This window comes from Brassica napus, chromosome A2 (assembly GCF_020379485.1).
Source record: "Brassica napus cultivar Da-Ae chromosome A2, Da-Ae, whole genome shotgun sequence".
Lineage (NCBI taxonomy): Eukaryota > Viridiplantae > Streptophyta > Magnoliopsida > Brassicales > Brassicaceae > Brassica > Brassica napus.
Window position 1 is genome coordinate 1,558,757 of NC_063435.1, and position 16,298 is coordinate 1,575,054.

Below are 16,298 nucleotides of genomic sequence, written 5' to 3' on the forward strand. Positions count from 1 at the left end.
AAGTAGACAAGACTCAAGAGCATATGATTCTTGTCTCTTTATGTTTCTTTAACTGCAAATCTTCTCTTTTGTCGGCTTAGCTGATCATGTATATATAAGTGCATAGAACCAAATACATCCCTAACTTGTAAGCAACGCTTGCTCTGTTTCCCTTACAAAACAAAAAGATGGGGAAACATGGAAACTGGGTGGTTCTGTCTCTAATTTTCTTGTTTTTCTTCTGTGGGTTGTCTTCAGTTTCAGCTAAGCCGCCTCCTGTTAGTGAGTTCTTCATTATCCTAATTTGATTATTTGTTTAAAAGAACATCCTTTTGATAAATGTTTCCATTTTTTGTTGTAATAACTAGTAAATGTCTGAAGATGTTCTTGTTTTTATTTGTTTTGGGAACAGAGATTGTAAGTGGACTTGTGACAAATGTAGCATCAATGCTGTGGAAATTGTTGTGGTCTCTTCAGACATCTACAACCACAACAACCACCACAAAATCTGGTAAGACAACCCACAACCAAAATGTTACTCCTATATACTTGCATAGTTCCTATTATGATCTTGTTGTCAAAGTTTCAGTGTAAAAACTGAAATATAATAAAATTGAAAATGTCACAGGTGTTTCAAGCCGTTCGATGGTGAAATATGAAAGTGGATATAATATAGAAACAGTGTTTGATGGAAGTAAGCTGGGGATTGAGCCTTATGCGATTGAAGTTTCCCCTAATGGAGAAGAACTTATTGTCTTGGATTCCGAGAATAGTAACATCCACAAAATATCAATGCCTCTTTCCAGATGTAAGTTCATCTTCTTCTTTTTTTTTTTGTAACTGAAGTTCATCTTCTTCTTGAAATAGATTTTGTGGGAAAAAAGCTCCAAAGTTCGATTTCACTGGACACATACACAATCATATATTAAAAATTTATAATGACCCATCAAAAAGTTGAATCATTTATTTACAATTATGCTTTGCTTCAAGATGTGGATTCATGTTCTTTTGCTTTTTATTAGTTCAGTAAAGAAAGTGAGTTTCTTTAGTTTTTCTATTACAAAGTTTCTTTCTTTGAGAAATTAAAACTTTTTTTTACTTTAGTCCACAACACGACACATTTAGCTTTTATCCATGTTCTGTTTCTCTGTTTTTCAGGTTTATTCTTTCTGCTGTTTCTTGTTCTTCAAGTTAACCAACTTTCCTCACATTAAAGCACCCAAACTCTTACTTTTAGATAGATTCAAAAATTCAAATAAATGTATTAAGATTCTTGGTTTTGCTTCTCGCGTTTGTACTAATCTCACAACGGATTTGTTAATATTTGGGTTTTTAAATCTACCGAAGATGGTAAAGCAAAGCTCGTCTCTGGTTCACAAGAAGGCTACACAGGACACGTGGACGGAAAGCTCAAAGAAGCTAAAATGAATCGTCCTCGAGGGTTAGCTATAGACGACAGTGGAAACATCTACGTCGCAGATACTAACAATATGGCCATACGCAAGATCAGCGACGACGGTAACTACACATAAGATTACGAAACGCAATTACAATCTCTTTTTTGTAATAGTTTTATTTGTTTTCAGGAGTCTCAACCATCGGCGTTGGTGGAAGACGTAGCGGCGGATCTAAAGAGGAGATGATGAGACTCTCCAATGACTTTGATCTCATCTATGTCTCTTCAACCTGCTCTCTTTTAGTTACTGATCGAGGAAATCAAATGATTAGAGAGATTCAGCTTCACGATCACGACTGTTCTCATCACGAACCGGAAACAGATCTTCATCTTGGTTAACTTTTCAAACAAGCTAGGTTTGTTTTTGTTTTTGTTTTGTGGTTTTGCTTGAAACGATGCTGTTATGGTTTGTGTATGTGCAGGAACCGCTTTGCTCGTTGCTGCTGCATTTTTTGGATATATGCTTGCATTATTAGTACGTAGAGTACGATCATTGTTCTCTTCGTTTCGTCATGTAAGTTGAACAGATTGGTTTAGTTCGGTTAAACCGGAACCAATTAGCATCATTGGTCCGTTTTTTTTTAATTTCAGGATAATAAGAGACATCATGTAGCTAAACCGAACATGACAATGGCTCCATATCAACGTTATCCAAGACCGGTTCGACAGCCATTAATCCCACCTCAACATGAACCGGAAAAAGAAGAAGGATTTCTCGGTTCGCTTGGAAAGCTTGTGGTTAAAACCGGTTCTTCGGTTTCTGAGATGATATCCGGTTCAAGGAATGTTACTCCAGAAAGCTTCCAGTACCGAAATCAGCAACAACCGGACCAGTGGGCGCCGGTACAAGAGAGCTTTGCTATACCGGAAGAAGATGGACCGCCGGGTTTAGAACCGAGATCAGGTACAAATACGGATAAAACCTACCTTAGAGCACAAGGAACAAAGCAAAACCGGTCTTATTACCAAGATTATGACCAATACGAAAACCAGCAGAAACGAAATGTGAACGACACAGGGAAGTTCGAAGATAACCGAGAGAAGAACGAGTTTGTGTTTGGGGCGGTTCAGGAGCAGGACGGTCGACGAGAAGCCATGGTGATCAAGGCCGTTGATTTCAACGAAGCCATGAATGATCAGCGAAATCTACGGCCTAGAATCAATTACATGGGATACTCTTCTCATGTTTACTGATTACAAACTCAAATTTTCATAATTCACCTAGAATGTGTGTACTATATATGCTTTTGTGTTTATTAGCCTTGAGTCTTAACTTACTTTTTTTGCTTGGTAGTTTGGTTACTTTGCTATAGTAAGCAAACCATATTACTGATGATAGGTGCTTTTAAATATATAAGTAAGATGTTTTGGAAAAAAATTCTATTGTTTAATAATATTATAATTTTTAAGAAAAATTAATTGAGTTTATTAAATTCTACTGATTTAACTTTATTATAGATTGATACTTATAGAAGATAGCACATCATATTTGATATGTTTTTCAATATATGTGAACAAATGAAAAATATTATATTTATAAAAAGTTTTAATTGGTGACCACACTTTATGAACAAAATAATGGTGAAATTTATATTCCTTAATTTTTATACCGATCATGTTGAATTTTTTTTTGTCAAACTACAGACACATGCGCCTCATTCTATTCCTCTTATTTTTTAAGGAATTTGTAAAGAAAAAAAATTACTCTTCCAATTTCGATTGGGAATGAACTGAACATAGTTCTATATTTTTTTTATTCATTTCATCAACTGAATTTTTATTCACTATTTTTTTTTCTGTTCAATTAAACGGTCACCGGTTGAAGGGTAGATTATAATTTTTTTTTTGTTATTAATGTGTTATCAATAGTCGGTGGTATAAGTTTATTAGAAAAATGATAATTGGCCGGCTAGTATTTTGGGAAGATTCTTCCCCACGTTTAGGGAGGACCGCATGAGACTGAACGGAGGAACACCAGATCTTGTCTGTCGTCACGTCAGTAACATATCAGCATCGATGAAAAACCTACCGGCCACAACTGTTTACAGCACCATAAACCAATTCGATCTAACATGCATTTAAAAAAAAAAAAGTAGACCGGTACATTTTCAGTTTATGGTAGAAAATCGAAAAGCGGTTGATGACGAATATATTCAAAAACCAGCTTGGCATTACGCAATTCCAGCTATTGTTTTTTAGCTACCATTTATTATTCCCATCCCTCTCGCCTTAAGAAAAGGATTCGTAAAGACATAACTTGCAAGAGGGGGGAACATTAGGGTTAGGGTTGGAGAGAACACAGAGGAAGGAAAGATTCAAAGAATCGAATCCAAACTCTGTTCCTCTCCCAACCAATGGGGCTTCAATCTTTTCCCATCTCTGAAATGGACACAACCGACGACATGCACGAAGCGATGTTCGCCAAACGAGGCTGCTGTCTCTTCCTCCCGTGTCTCGGATCATCTCAGCCGTCTAGTCACGGAGGATCCGTATGGTGGCAACGAATCAGAACCGTGGATAAACTCGAGCCTGACGAGCGCTGGTGGATGTCAGGGTGGAGCAAGATGAGGGAGTGGTCCGAGATCTTGGCTGGTCCCAAGTGGAAAACGTTCATCCGCCGCGTTGGCCGGAGTCACTGCTGCGGCGGGGTCGGAGACGGCGGTGGTGGTGGTAATAGGACGGATCATGTTGATTTCCGGTACGATTCTTGGAGTTACTCGTTGAATTTTGATGATGGTAAACAGACGGGGCATTTCGAGGACGAGTTTCCTTACCGTGATTACTCGATGAGGTTCACCTCGCCGTCTCTGCCGGTCTCCACCAAATCTTCCATTGATTTCGACAATGATAGCTACGCGCCACCGCTGCCGCTGGTTAAGTAAGAGTCACGCGCTTGTCTGTTTTTTTTTTTTTACCGTGGTATGGATTCTAACGTGCGATGCACCGATGAAAGACGTGACATTTTTTAGATGAAAGATTCGAAGAAGAATTATTACTTTTTTTACACATTTTCATTTTTTTGTTTGTTTGTAATATTCTTTTTCACTTCAAATTGAAAATTTTCTTTTGATCAATAATTTCTCTCAACGTTGAGGTGGCTTTCATGAACAAAAACTTGTGTGCAAGGGAAGAAATCTTTCTGATTGATTAATGCAATGCAAATAGTGAATCAAAATGAGCTCAATTTGCATTCATCCGTCGAATTCTACAAAATAAGTTAAAGCTTAATTTTCTTAGGACTTTTTGAAAACTGCTGATGAAAAGCCATGACTTTCAAAATGAAAAAAACAAAGCAATTCACAACTTTCAATCAAAACATTTTAACATTCTTTTTTTTTTTGGGGTGCACAAATCATTTTAACACTCAATTTTATAAAATTATATATTTTAATGTTCATTTTATTTTGCCAAACTGTTTTGGTTATACAAAAACTCAACAATCAAACTGAATTTGTGTGTCTAAGCCAAATAATATAAAAATTAAAATAAATCTTTTTGAAAATTGAAAACTAAAATAACAAAAAAAATCCTAATTTCATATTGTTTGAACGTTTTATTTAATCAGTTTTGTCTTTAAAAAGAGAAATGAAATTTGGAAAACTGGGTTGAAAAAAAATCTAATTACAATATTTTTCATTCCAATTTTTTTCTTTCAATTTTTTGCCTTTTACTCACTACCGTTTTTAAATGAAAAAGGAATAACGAAGCAAAATAATTTAATTGTTATATATCATAAGACTTTTATCTCAACAATAAAAAACATATATTAGAAAAACATAAAAGATGCATTATCTATTTACTCACAACCTTATCGGAGTGACTGAAGATTGGGGAAGGTAGTAGCGAAAATGGCGACGATTACAGCTTCTTCTACTTTCCACTCCTTATCAACAACCAAAAGCCTTAACCTTTCTTCGACCCATCTCCTTCCTCCATCCAAAAACCTCACCTTTCGATCCAAACCCATCGGAAACAGCAGAATCTGCATCTTCACGAAACAGAACCGTCTTGGGCTGAGGAAGCTTTCGTCCCTTGGCGAAGGAGGAGAAGCCGTCGCAGTCGCAGAGGATGAGCAGCAACAGAAAGAGACTGTCTCTGTCCCTGTCTCTCCTTCAGACATGCTCACCATGTTTTTTCAGGTACCTTCACCTTATGTGAGTGACTGTACGGTTACAAGTAGCAGTTAGTGAGTAGATTATAAGCTAGAATCTTTCGTATGTAACTAGGGCACATTGTATCTATTTGTACAAGTTATTGATAATTAGTTATCTGTTTAGCAAACTCTAATAATCTTCATTGGATAATTAGTCTGATCATTTGCTTATAGCTTCACAATAACATTTGAGTCTGATCATTTGCTTGATTTTGGAAGGCTGATGGAACTTTGAATGAAGCAGCTGTTCCTAATGTCACAAAGGCCTTACAGGTAAATAATATTTTGTTTCTTTTCAGTTTATTGGATTGTATTTACAACCGTTTTGGTTACTTGTTTAGATTCAATCCAATCTATGTAATCAACAATGAATAAAAAAATCCAATAGCAAAGCTTGTTTGTTCTTTCAGGACATCGACGGAGTTTCCAATTTAAAGGTTCAAGTTGCTGAAGGTGTTGCCGTTGTTGAGGTATGTTTACATCCACCATTCTCTTGTTACATTCATTGACTTTGTATATATGTGTATGATTTGGATCAGCCTATGAATCTGACTTATTTTATCTTCAATGTGGTATTTGTGTGAAGCTTTCAAAGCAAACAACGGTTCAAGCAACAGGAGTGGCGTCAAGCTTGGTGGAGACTATACAAGGAGCTGGCTTTAAGTTACAAACTTTGAATCTGAGCTTTGAAGACGAAGATGAAGTTCTTGTCTAATTGAATCATCTGCCTCCTCCATTTTTGTGATTAAAAAAAACACATTAATGTTTAAATTTAATTACAAAATGACAATGTGCCATATTACAAAAGTAATGAACTCTCACTTTTCTTACAAAAGCATGGTACTAGCTTCAACATACTCCCATGAAACAACTACTCCACCAGGACTTTTATATCCTTCAATATCAATTTTTCTAAATTGTTTCGTCACTAGATTGTAATAGACAACATAGAACTCACCCCCATACCTCGGCGTCAAAATAATCTCACCCATTCTAGTAATCCCCTCAACGTTAAATTTAATACAAGGTTGTGTCCATGACCTTGTGGAAAAACACATCTTAGACCATTCATCTTCCAAAACCCACAACTCATATGTATCATAACCTTTTGAATAAGCTAAGGCTATTTTTCCATTGTAGTTCATTAGAGTTGATGAATAATAACTTAGCGTTTGGACAGACTCTGGCATTTTCGTAAAACCGAACTTTTCAGTCCTCACGTCAAATCTCACTAAGCTACGTTGCTTCATACCATCTCCTACGTAAGCACCGTAATACACAACCCCGTTGATACATACACTAATAGTTCCAGGACAATGAATCGTGTTACACTCGACCATTCTCCATGAACCTTCAGATCCCAACGTAAACACTTTGTGTTCCTTATATGGTATTATGCTATCACCACTATGGTTACCAGGTAACGGAGTCATGGACAATACCTTATACTCCTCGTTGATTGGATCGTATCCAAGAATGTTTTCAACGTACGGTCCAACGTTTTGGCCGAGGTAGATTCTTGGTAAGGTTAGTGATTTTCCTGAGGTGGGGTTATAAATCACTGGGCTCGTACCGTATCCACAACATATCAAGCCGTTGACTTCTTGAGGCTGACGACATCTGGATCTTGAATCAGAGACGTGACATGTGGTGCGTGAAAGAAGAGATGATGTTCCTTCTTGTTGGTTTGACAAGAAGAACCGGTTCTCGAATCTTGTTTGGTAATAATCCCTTATAAAGAAGAGGATGCGTGACTGAGATTGGAAAGATATGATGAAATCTTGACTGCGGATTATGGAGGCCCAAAGCTTTGATACACAGACACATCTCGCTAAGGTTTTGGCAGGTAATCTTAAGAAAATAATGAACAGAAGCTCTAGAGGAATAGGATGTGAGTATCCTCCTTTGATACCTCCATCCTTGCTTTCTTGTGAGGTCATGATCTTATCAACCCTTGGTATTTCCATGGTGGTTATTATTGATCACTTAAACGTATTGATTTCTGAGATGTTTAGTTGAAAATAATTAGTATTTCGAGATAAAAAAAAAAGCCATTTAGTCCCTAAGAAACCGTAGCTCTACACTGATGCACGTCTTCTTGATCACAAAGAAAAAGTTCATAGTCAACTAGAGAAGAATAATAAGCCAAATAATATTGTATGCTATATGTTAAGCACTTACAAAACGTTATAGATATTGTAGATCTTCCCAATATTTTTTTAGATTGTGAGAGGTTTGACTACGGTTCATTAACGATTCTAGTTGTATAATATTTTTTTTATAATTTGTAATATCATAATAAACCTTGAAGAATAAGTAATTTTAGTTGATAAACAGTTTTCATCTCATTGACCATCACGACTACTACTACTCTTAAAGTGTTTGCAAATAACAATATACATCAAAAAGCTAATGGCACTTGTAAAAGCCAAAAGCCAATAGTAGTTATCAAGTCTAGCTTCCGACATATCATCAGCAAACCAGTTCTGTCTCTCACCTCTTGACTTTGTACAACTCTCGATGACCGAGATCAGCGCAGCGCTCACAAAACTCCCCACACCGAACACACTCGTGTACAAAGCAAACCCCATCGTTCTCATGCTAACGGGAACCTCGCTGTAAAAGAACTCTTGCATGCCAACGACCGTGAAAATGTCCGAGACTCCTAGTAGAATGTACTGAGGCAAGAGCCAGAATATGCTCAACGGGTCTGAAGAGTTTGGTGAAGTCTTCATCTTCTTGCTTATCATTAGTCTTTTCCTTTCGACTAAAGCTGCTATAACAATGGCGATGATGGACAAGAACATCCCTATTCCCATTCTCTCCATCACAGGAATACCCTTTTCGTTTTTCGTTATTTTCTTGGCTATTGGGATCAAAACTTTGTCGTATAACGGCATGAGAAGGATTATAGAGAGAGTGATTGTGCTTTGTAACGTTGCGGGTGGGATTTTGAAGTTTGGTCCGATGTTTCTCTTCATAGCCATACCTTGCTTTGTGAAAAATGTTGCTGGTTGTTGGAATATGACTGCAAAGGTTAGAAGCATGGTCCATACTGGTAAGAGACGAAGCAAAAGCTTCACGGTTTCGAGGCCTGAGAAACTGTGATTGCAGTTTTTTTCATTAGCTAAGGTCTTGCTTGTAGTAGTGGATGCAGTGTTGCTACAGTTACATAGAGGCTTCTCTTGCAGCCTATATATAATACAACAAACCAAGAGCATGAATTAATTAGGGGGTGTTAACCAATTCATAAACCAAACCGAAGAAAATATGTATACAAACTTAAAACAAACCATAACCAAAATCCAATTGTACCGGAAAAAAATCGACTGAGTCAAATTTAAAAAACCAATTAAATATATTTTAAATTTACTTGCCAAAAGTACTGAATTTAAACTATTTTTAAAAACATATATTTGCCAGGAAACCAGATTTAACTCAAAACCAGAGATTAAACCGGAAAAGACTAAACCGAGAACCGGAGAATAAAACATCAAATTTATGACTTACTCTAGCTCCATGGCATTCAAGTCATGGTTATTCACAAGAGTGATCTTACTTCTTCTCCACACTGCTCCTTTGATATACTCTAATATCCTTTGAAATGGTTTAGCTTTTGGGTCTAGACCCGAGTCAGCATACACATAAACCACACAGCCACATAGGAACAAGAGGATCAACAATAGCATGGAAGCGGTTGGGATTGCAAAACCGAAAACCCAACCAAATGTATCTTGTATATAAGCCATGACGGTGACTCCTAGAAGACTACCGGCGCAGACACCAAAGTACCACCATTGAAAAAAATGAGACTTACGGTTCGATTTGACTTCTAAGGATGTCTCGTGGTCGTGGTCAAGGTCGTGGTCAAGCTGGTCAGCACCAAATGCTTGAAGCGATGGGTTTAAGACGCCTAAGCCGAGAGCGATGAGGCTTAGTGAAGTGTAGAGGAAGTAAAGAGAAATGGTTTTAGTAGTGGAACGTGACCCATCAAATGCCGTATATGTCAATCCCACTAGTCCCTTTTTAAACATACCCAACAAAATGCCAAACATTAGTAACTTACATAATTAACAAAAATTATAATCTCTAAAATATGAATTCAAAATAATAATAGTCACAAATACTTAATCTTTAAATTCTAAATTTTAAATAATATCCACAGCAAACTTCTGGTTCCTAAAATATAAGTTCAGCTTTTAAAAATACTAGTAACTAGGTAATAACCCGCGCCTTGCGCGGAATGTGATTATTAGTTTTGTTATTTTTAATAAAAACACATTAAATTTGTTTAATCTGGATATCGGTTCGGTTTTAAGTTATTTTTTGGTTTTTAATCTCCTAAAATATAACCATTATTTTAAATTAATATTTATTTTGGTTTGTTCTGTTAGATTGTTTGATTTTTTAGTTTTTTTTGGTAAAACCAAAAATTACTATTATTTGTTTATTTTCATGTTATAAATTTAAGATAATCGTCATGTCGAACCAGTGTTTTTATATCATAGTTTATAAGCGGATAATAGTTCAAGAAAAAGAAAAGAAAATTATTAAGATAAATCATTTCACTACAATTTGGTCGGTAGTGAAAGAAGCATTAAAAAAAAAAATATTTCAACTTCCAACAAAAAATAGATACTTCAGTGGTGGTAGTGGTGGTAAATATTTATAAGGTGCTCACATTAATGTGCACATGTATGTGTATGTAAAAGTATATAAGAATAAATGACAAATATATAAAGATATTGTTAATTAATATTAAATGACATTTTTGTTCAAATAATACATGAAAGATAAAATTAAAATTAATTAAAAATTAAAAAGGCCTTGACATTAGTGAATTGTTTTCATATAAAGAAAAATCATTTGTATCCGTAAATAGATGTGGGCACAGATCAAATATCTGGGTATTTGGAGGCATTCAAGTCGATTCAATCTTTAGCCACCTAGATAGTCGGTGACTCTGATAACCGAAATGATTTAGAATTTTAAAGAATATCCTATTTGATCTGTAAATAAAATAAAATTTATAAAATAATTGAAAAATTTAATAATAACATTTTATTACAAAATAAAATATTATTTAACTTTCTAAACTTTAATACCTATTATAATAAATTTAATTCATAAAATATTGTAAACTTATATAAACTATAATATATATAACATATATATATATATATATATAACATTCTATACGAATTTGATATCCGTACCTAAAAATATTAGAATTTGTGATTTGTTTTTTTTTTAATTATATTTTAGTAACTGATTTGCTTCGTAGAGTTACAGATATCCATATTTTTTGTTCAAATCAAAACGGATAACGAATGGAATCAAAATTTAAAAATATTTTGCCTGACTTTATCCATAAACAATAAAAATAATATATATATAGTTTACATTTTGATTCGTTATTTGTTTTGATTCGAAACGAAAAATCCAAAGTTTTATTAGAACCATGCATATGAGTTTTATATTAAAAATATAAAGTATATAGTGTGAACACATTTATGAATATAGTGTGAACGCATTAGCATATTTATTATCAAATCATCGTGAGGCTGCCAGGTGTCTATTATAGTGTGAATGCATTTATTACAATGCTTCTCCTTTAATATATAAGGGATTTTTATGAAAAAAAAATAGCTTACAATAATGGATTTATTATTTATATACTTTTGTTCATCCTAAAAACAGTAGTGTAAGATCTAGTAATGGAATATATATAGTCAATATCAGTGAGGAATGATTCGAGTTCCATTATCATTGTTGAGTATACACTAGAGGCTTAACTATTTCTGATAAGACCCCAAAATCACATTATGGAACCAATCTCTACCGGAAATATGTGCTTGATTCCATTAACGTCCCATACTCTAAAAGGAAGATTAGTAATAAAACATTTAGTGAAAAAAAGTATTTGCTAGGAAAATCCATCAAAATGTTGACATGCTTAGTACCTAACCACATCAAAAGACAAATTAATCTCAAGAAACGTTTCGTATTGATTCCTAAAGGTTCCAGTTTTCAAGCAAATAGACCTCATAAAAAATGCGCAAAGAAGAGGGGGTCACATGATCATTAACACCCATCATAAACAAACATATTCGAGAAATAACTTCCAACTCTAATTTGAGTCCGAAAAAAATCGTAAAAAATAGGTTGGTGGGTTTTAATTTCTCTCTTTAAAATTTTAACAAGAACCATGGATATTATTGTTTTCACCTATAAATAGAGAAACTTAGAGGAGAAGATGTTCTGAAGAAAAAATGAAAGAGACTCTTTCTGACTGTTGATCCTAGTAGAAGGTTGGTAGATATAGTGATACATACCACAAAGTAGAGAGAAGAAGAAGCAAGGATGGTGAAGAATCTGTCCCAATAAGAATCAGCGAAAGGAGCAGAGAAAAGAGGCAACATGAAAGTGAAGCCACTCCAGGTGTTAACAGTCGTGGCTGCTCTTGAATTGCTCATCTTTACCACATCAGTTAAATATGTCACTAAGTTTGATGCAACTCCTTTGAATGCATATCTCTCTATCCCAGCAATCACTATGAGAAGGGCACAAGATTTGCTAAGTCCTCTTCTTTTCTCTCCTTCAGCCATCATAAAGAATAGTTAAAGCTTGTGCTTTTGTGTATGTGTGGGCTGAAACCTGAAACAGAGATTCGAGGGAGATAAGAAGAAGTAAGGTTGTGCTTTGTGTGTGGGACTGTATTTATAAACCTTTAGGCCATAAAATCTGGTACAGTGCACACGCCTATATGCATATACAACTGAGTACAGGATTATTTTTATTTATTTTCTGTGCTTAATCTAAAAAGGAATTGTATTTATAAAGCACTAGAAACTAAACTTATTATATATATATATATATATATTCCTTATTTTCATAGAATTCATTAAATATACGTTTCTTCCAACTCGAGTAGCGTCGGATAGAGAGAGAAAGCAATGAGCGAGGCGACAATAAAGGCGGACTAGGGTTTCGTCGTTACTGTCTCCGCCGACACGTCCACCGACGAGAATCTTCTTCTTCTTTCCTCCTCTTTCTTTCTGCCATGGCTACAGTGGTGCTTCCTCGGTTTTCAGCCTCGACGATTTCTGTTCCCGATTCAGATCCAGATCCGCTATTCACTTGGTTCTCAGATCTACTTTCTGTGGCTCCACCTCCAGAACCTCCAGACCCTCCTGACCCATCAGATTCGTTCCTTCCTCTATGTCGACCTTATATCTTTGAAGCTTCAGCCTCCTCTCGAAGATCTCGTTCTAGCTTTGACGATTCAGCTCTTGTGTCTTCTGGTGTTCAACTATCTACTGCTTTGTGCAGTTCTCTATCGTGTCCTATTCTCGGGGAGAACCCATGGTTACCTTTGGCTGGACCCTTCGCTCCTTGCATCAAGCGTTCACAAGGTTTGGGTTCCTCAGTCTATTGGAGTAAATCACTTATCTTGGAACCTTGCCTTTTGTTAGGTTTTAGTTATTTCAATAAGAGTCTCCTTTTACCTTGGAATGAGGATGTTGTGCTCTCTTTGAAGCTATTTTTACCTCAGTTTGAGGATGTTGTGCTCGTTTTGAAGCTCTTTTTACCTCAGTTTGAGGATATTGTAGGCTCTGTGAGTTTCATTATGAAACTCTATTTACCTCAGTATGAGGATATTACACTGTGGTGTACCAGTCTCTTACCTCAGTGTGAGGTTATTTGGACCTTTTCCTTTGTGGTTTTGGTTTCATTTATTTCAGGTTTACTCAGTCGGCAGTGGTCCTCTTCACAGCCTTCAGACTTCTTAAAGCAAGGCTTCGTCGGTTCTGAGTTTGTAGCTGTTTCGGGTGGTCTCTTTCCAAAACTTTCACCTGCCTTGAATGGTGTTGGTACAAGGGATAGTGTGTCGAAGATGGTTCTGTCAGATGCAGAAACTATGCCTTCAATTGCTTGCCTTTCAGCAATCTTTGATGCTGCTGACCTTCTAACCGTGATGCCCCTTGAGACTTTAATGTCTCTCCTTTGTGAAATTGTCTGGAACTGCCAAGATGCAAAGGTAGTTTTTCAAGCGTTGGTGGGTTCTGCACTCATGGTTGAAGCTTTGAAGCTACGCTCAGCTCTCCTCAAGGCTAAGGAATTAATCCTCCTTAGTTTTCATTTATTCTCAGACTCTCAAGTCTTCATATTTACCCTGCGCTTAGGGTCTGTTTTAAACGAGATCGCAGGTGTTCTCCATGACGTTAGAAGCCTTGCTACTCTCTTCAATCCTCTATCTTTTAGTTGCTTTCCTTGTTTTAATAATGTTCAGGCTGTTTCTCTGGCAAAGGCTAGTCTTGAAGGTATGAATATTAAAAATACTGTGGTTTAAGTTAATTGAATGAAAGAAATGGTTGACAAAAAAAAAATACGTTTCTTCCAACTCAACAGGAAGCTATCTTTTAACTCATCAGCTACTTTTTATGCAGACTTTATTTCTTTAGGGGATATATTCAATATTATGGATGACATAATTATTTTTATCGTGAAATGAAAAAATAACATTTTAGTAATACCCTGCATGTAGAAACTAATAACAGACTCTCCTTTTTCTCTCTCTTTTAGCAATTTGTCTCTTAGTCCTTTACTTGAAAAGAGATTGAGACAAGCAAATTGCAAAATAAGTTTGTATAATAGAACACTACTGGCAATAGCTAATTATGGCCCATATCCATTATGATTTTCCATCTATTCACATTAACCATGGTGGTGTAACTGATACCATCCCTTTTTAGCTAATGGTTGTTTTGCTATGGTTTCACTGGTGCTCTATTTTTTTTGTTGAAGTTGAACCCTTGTATGCTCTGTTCTGAGAGTAGGACTTGTTTGTCAAGTCTCAATGAAATACTCATTAAGACTTGACATGAAAGTGAAGCCACTCCAGGTGTTAACAGTCGTGGCTGCTCTTGAATTGCTCATCTTTACCACATCAGTTAAATATGTCACTAAGTTTGATGCAACTCCTTTGAATGCATATCTCTCTATCCCAGCAATCACTATGAGAAGGGCACAAGATTTGCTAAGTCCTCTTCTTTTCTCTCCTTCAGCCATCATAAAGAATAGTTAAAGCTTGTGCTTTTGTGTATGTGTGGGCTGAAACCTGAAACAGAGATTCGAGGGAGATAAGAAGAAGTAAGGTTGTGCTTTGTGTGTGGGACTGTATTTATAAACCTTTAGGCCATAAAATCTGGTACAGTGCACACGCCTATATGCATATACAACTGAGTACAGGATTATTTTTATTTATTTTCTGTGCTTAATCTAAAAAGGAATTGTATTTATAAAGCACTAGAAACTAAACTTATTATATATATATATATATATATATTCCTTATTTTCATAGAATTCATTAAATATACGTTTCTTCCAACTCGAGTAGCGTCGGATAGAGAGAGAAAGCAATGAGCGAGGCGACAATAAAGGCGGACTAGGGTTTCGTCGTTACTGTCTCCGCCGACACGTCCACCGACGAGAATCTTCTTCTTCTTTCCTCCTCTTTCTTTCTGCCATGGCTACAGTGGTGCTTCCTCGGTTTTCAGCCTCGACGATTTCTGTTCCCGATTCAGATCCAGATCCGCTATTCACTTGGTTCTCAGATCTACTTTCTGTGGCTCCACCTCCAGAACCTCCAGACCCTCCTGACCCATCAGATTCGTTCCTTCCTCTATGTCGACCTTATATCTTTGAAGCTTCAGCCTCCTCTCGAAGATCTCGTTCTAGCTTTGACGATTCAGCTCTTGTGTCTTCTGGTGTTCAACTATCTACTGCTTTGTGCAGTTCTCTATCGTGTCCTATTCTCGGGGAGAACCCATGGTTACCTTTGGCTGGACCCTTCGCTCCTTGCATCAAGCGTTCACAAGGTTTGGGTTCCTCAGTCTATTGGAGTAAATCACTTATCTTGGAACCTTGCCTTTTGTTAGGTTTTAGTTATTTCAATAAGAGTCTCCTTTTACCTTGGAATGAGGATGTTGTGCTCTCTTTGAAGCTATTTTTACCTCAGTTTGAGGATGTTGTGCTCGTTTTGAAGCTCTTTTTACCTCAGTTTGAGGATATTGTAGGCTCTGTGAGTTTCATTATGAAACTCTATTTACCTCAGTATGAGGATATTACACTGTGGTGTACCAGTCTCTTACCTCAGTGTGAGGTTATTTGGACCTTTTCCTTTGTGGTTTTGGTTTCATTTATTTCAGGTTTACTCAGTCGGCAGTGGTCCTCTTCACAGCCTTCAGACTTCTTAAAGCAAGGCTTCGTCGGTTCTGAGTTTGTAGCTGTTTCGGGTGGTCTCTTTCCAAAACTTTCACCTGCCTTGAATGGTGTTGGTACAAGGGATAGTGTGTCGAAGATGGTTCTGTCAGATGCAGAAACTATGCCTTCAATTGCTTGCCTTTCAGCAATCTTTGATGCTGCTGACCTTCTAACCGTGATGCCCCTTGAGACTTTAATGTCTCTCCTTTGTGAAATTGTCTGGAACTGCCAAGATGCAAAGGTAGTTTTTCAAGCGTTGGTGGGTTCTGCACTCATGGTTGAAGCTTTGAAGCTACGCTCAGCTCTCCTCAAGGCTAAGGAATTAATCCTCCTTAGTTTTCATTTATTCTCAGACTCTCAAGTCTTCATATTTACCCTGCGCTTAGGGTCTGTTTTAAACGAGATCGCAGGTGTTCTCCATGACGTTAGAAGCCTTGCTACTCT

The 16,298-nt window shown here is 36.4% G+C and overlaps 5 protein-coding genes across 7 annotated transcripts; 3 read left to right on the top strand and 2 right to left on the bottom strand.

Annotated features, from left to right (window-relative positions):
• The first annotated feature begins 24 nt into the window (after nucleotides 1-24).
• Nucleotides 25-2,877, top strand: LOC106367197. Of its 2 annotated transcripts, none has more exons than XM_013806917.3 (7): nucleotides 25-261; nucleotides 392-490; nucleotides 608-787; nucleotides 1,327-1,497; nucleotides 1,566-1,769; nucleotides 1,858-1,949; nucleotides 2,027-2,877. In XM_013806917.3, the coding sequence occupies exons 1-7, from the start codon at nucleotides 168-170 to the stop codon at nucleotides 2,627-2,629; spliced, it is 1,443 nt and encodes a 480-aa protein (XP_013662371.2). In that variant the 5' UTR covers nucleotides 25-167; the 3' UTR covers nucleotides 2,630-2,877. The 2 variants fall into 2 exon arrangements, with proteins under 2 accessions (XP_013662371.2, XP_048604435.1); XM_048748478.1 differs by having other exon boundaries at nucleotides 121-257.
• Nucleotides 2,878-3,528: 651 nt separating this feature from the next.
• Nucleotides 3,529-4,569, top strand: LOC106367198. The gene has a single exon (XM_013806919.3). The coding sequence runs from the start codon at nucleotides 3,790-3,792 to the stop codon at nucleotides 4,315-4,317; it is 528 nt and encodes a 175-aa protein (XP_013662373.1). The 5' UTR covers nucleotides 3,529-3,789; the 3' UTR covers nucleotides 4,318-4,569.
• Nucleotides 4,570-5,188: 619 nt separating this feature from the next.
• Nucleotides 5,189-6,423, top strand: LOC106364617. Its single transcript, XM_013804154.3, has 4 exons — nucleotides 5,189-5,574; nucleotides 5,808-5,861; nucleotides 5,999-6,058; nucleotides 6,175-6,423. Exons 1-4 carry the CDS (start codon nucleotides 5,284-5,286, stop codon nucleotides 6,301-6,303), a joined length of 534 nt encoding a protein of 177 aa, XP_013659608.2. The 5' UTR covers nucleotides 5,189-5,283; the 3' UTR covers nucleotides 6,304-6,423.
• On the bottom strand, nucleotides 6,416-7,555 carry LOC106429896 (F-box protein At4g11590-like). The gene has a single exon (XM_013870664.2). It carries the CDS (start codon nucleotides 7,553-7,555, stop codon nucleotides 6,416-6,418), a length of 1,140 nt encoding a protein of 379 aa, XP_013726118.2.
• A 332-nt stretch (nucleotides 7,556-7,887) lies between these two features.
• On the bottom strand, nucleotides 7,888-12,367 carry LOC106367196 (protein NRT1/ PTR FAMILY 5.8). 2 transcript variants are annotated; one of them, XM_048748498.1, is made up of 4 exons: nucleotides 11,924-12,367; nucleotides 9,406-9,610; nucleotides 9,099-9,210; nucleotides 7,888-8,780 (listed from the first exon to the last, which is right to left on the bottom strand). In XM_048748498.1, exons 1-4 carry the CDS (start codon nucleotides 12,197-12,199, stop codon nucleotides 7,934-7,936), a joined length of 1,440 nt encoding a protein of 479 aa, XP_048604455.1. In that variant the 5' UTR covers nucleotides 12,200-12,367; the 3' UTR covers nucleotides 7,888-7,933. The 2 variants fall into 2 exon arrangements, with proteins under 2 accessions (XP_048604455.1, XP_013662370.2); XM_013806916.3 differs by having other exon boundaries at nucleotides 9,099-9,610; nucleotides 11,924-12,274.
• Nucleotides 12,368-16,298: the final 3,931 nt, after the last annotated feature.

Coding starts and splice junctions, on each gene's coding strand:
- LOC106367196 (XM_013806916.3), bottom strand. CDS start 12,199: ATGATGGCTGAAGGAGAGAAAAGAAGAGGACTTAGCAAATCTTGTGCC. Junction 9,611..11,923: donor CTTCTTCTCTCTACTTTGTG/GTATGTATCACT, acceptor ATGTTTAAAAAG/GGACTAGTGGGATTGACATA. Junction 8,781..9,098: donor TTGAATGCCATGGAGCTAGA/GTAAGTCATAAA, acceptor TATTATATATAG/GCTGCAAGAGAAGCCTCTAT.
- LOC106367198 (XM_013806919.3), top strand. CDS start 3,790: ATGGGGCTTCAATCTTTTCCCATCTCTGAAATGGACACAACCGACGAC.
- LOC106367197 (XM_013806917.3), top strand. CDS start 168: ATGGGGAAACATGGAAACTGGGTGGTTCTGTCTCTAATTTTCTTGTTT. Junction 262..391: donor AGCTAAGCCGCCTCCTGTTA/GTGAGTTCTTCA, acceptor TTTTGGGAACAG/AGATTGTAAGTGGACTTGTG. Junction 1,770..1,857: donor GGAAACAGATCTTCATCTTG/GTTAACTTTTCA, acceptor GTGTATGTGCAG/GAACCGCTTTGCTCGTTGCT.
- LOC106364617 (XM_013804154.3), top strand. CDS start 5,284: ATGGCGACGATTACAGCTTCTTCTACTTTCCACTCCTTATCAACAACC. Junction 5,575..5,807: donor TGCTCACCATGTTTTTTCAG/GTACCTTCACCT, acceptor TGATTTTGGAAG/GCTGATGGAACTTTGAATGA. Junction 6,059..6,174: donor AAGGTGTTGCCGTTGTTGAG/GTATGTTTACAT, acceptor ATTTGTGTGAAG/CTTTCAAAGCAAACAACGGT.
- LOC106429896 (XM_013870664.2), bottom strand. CDS start 7,555: ATGGAAATACCAAGGGTTGATAAGATCATGACCTCACAAGAAAGCAAG.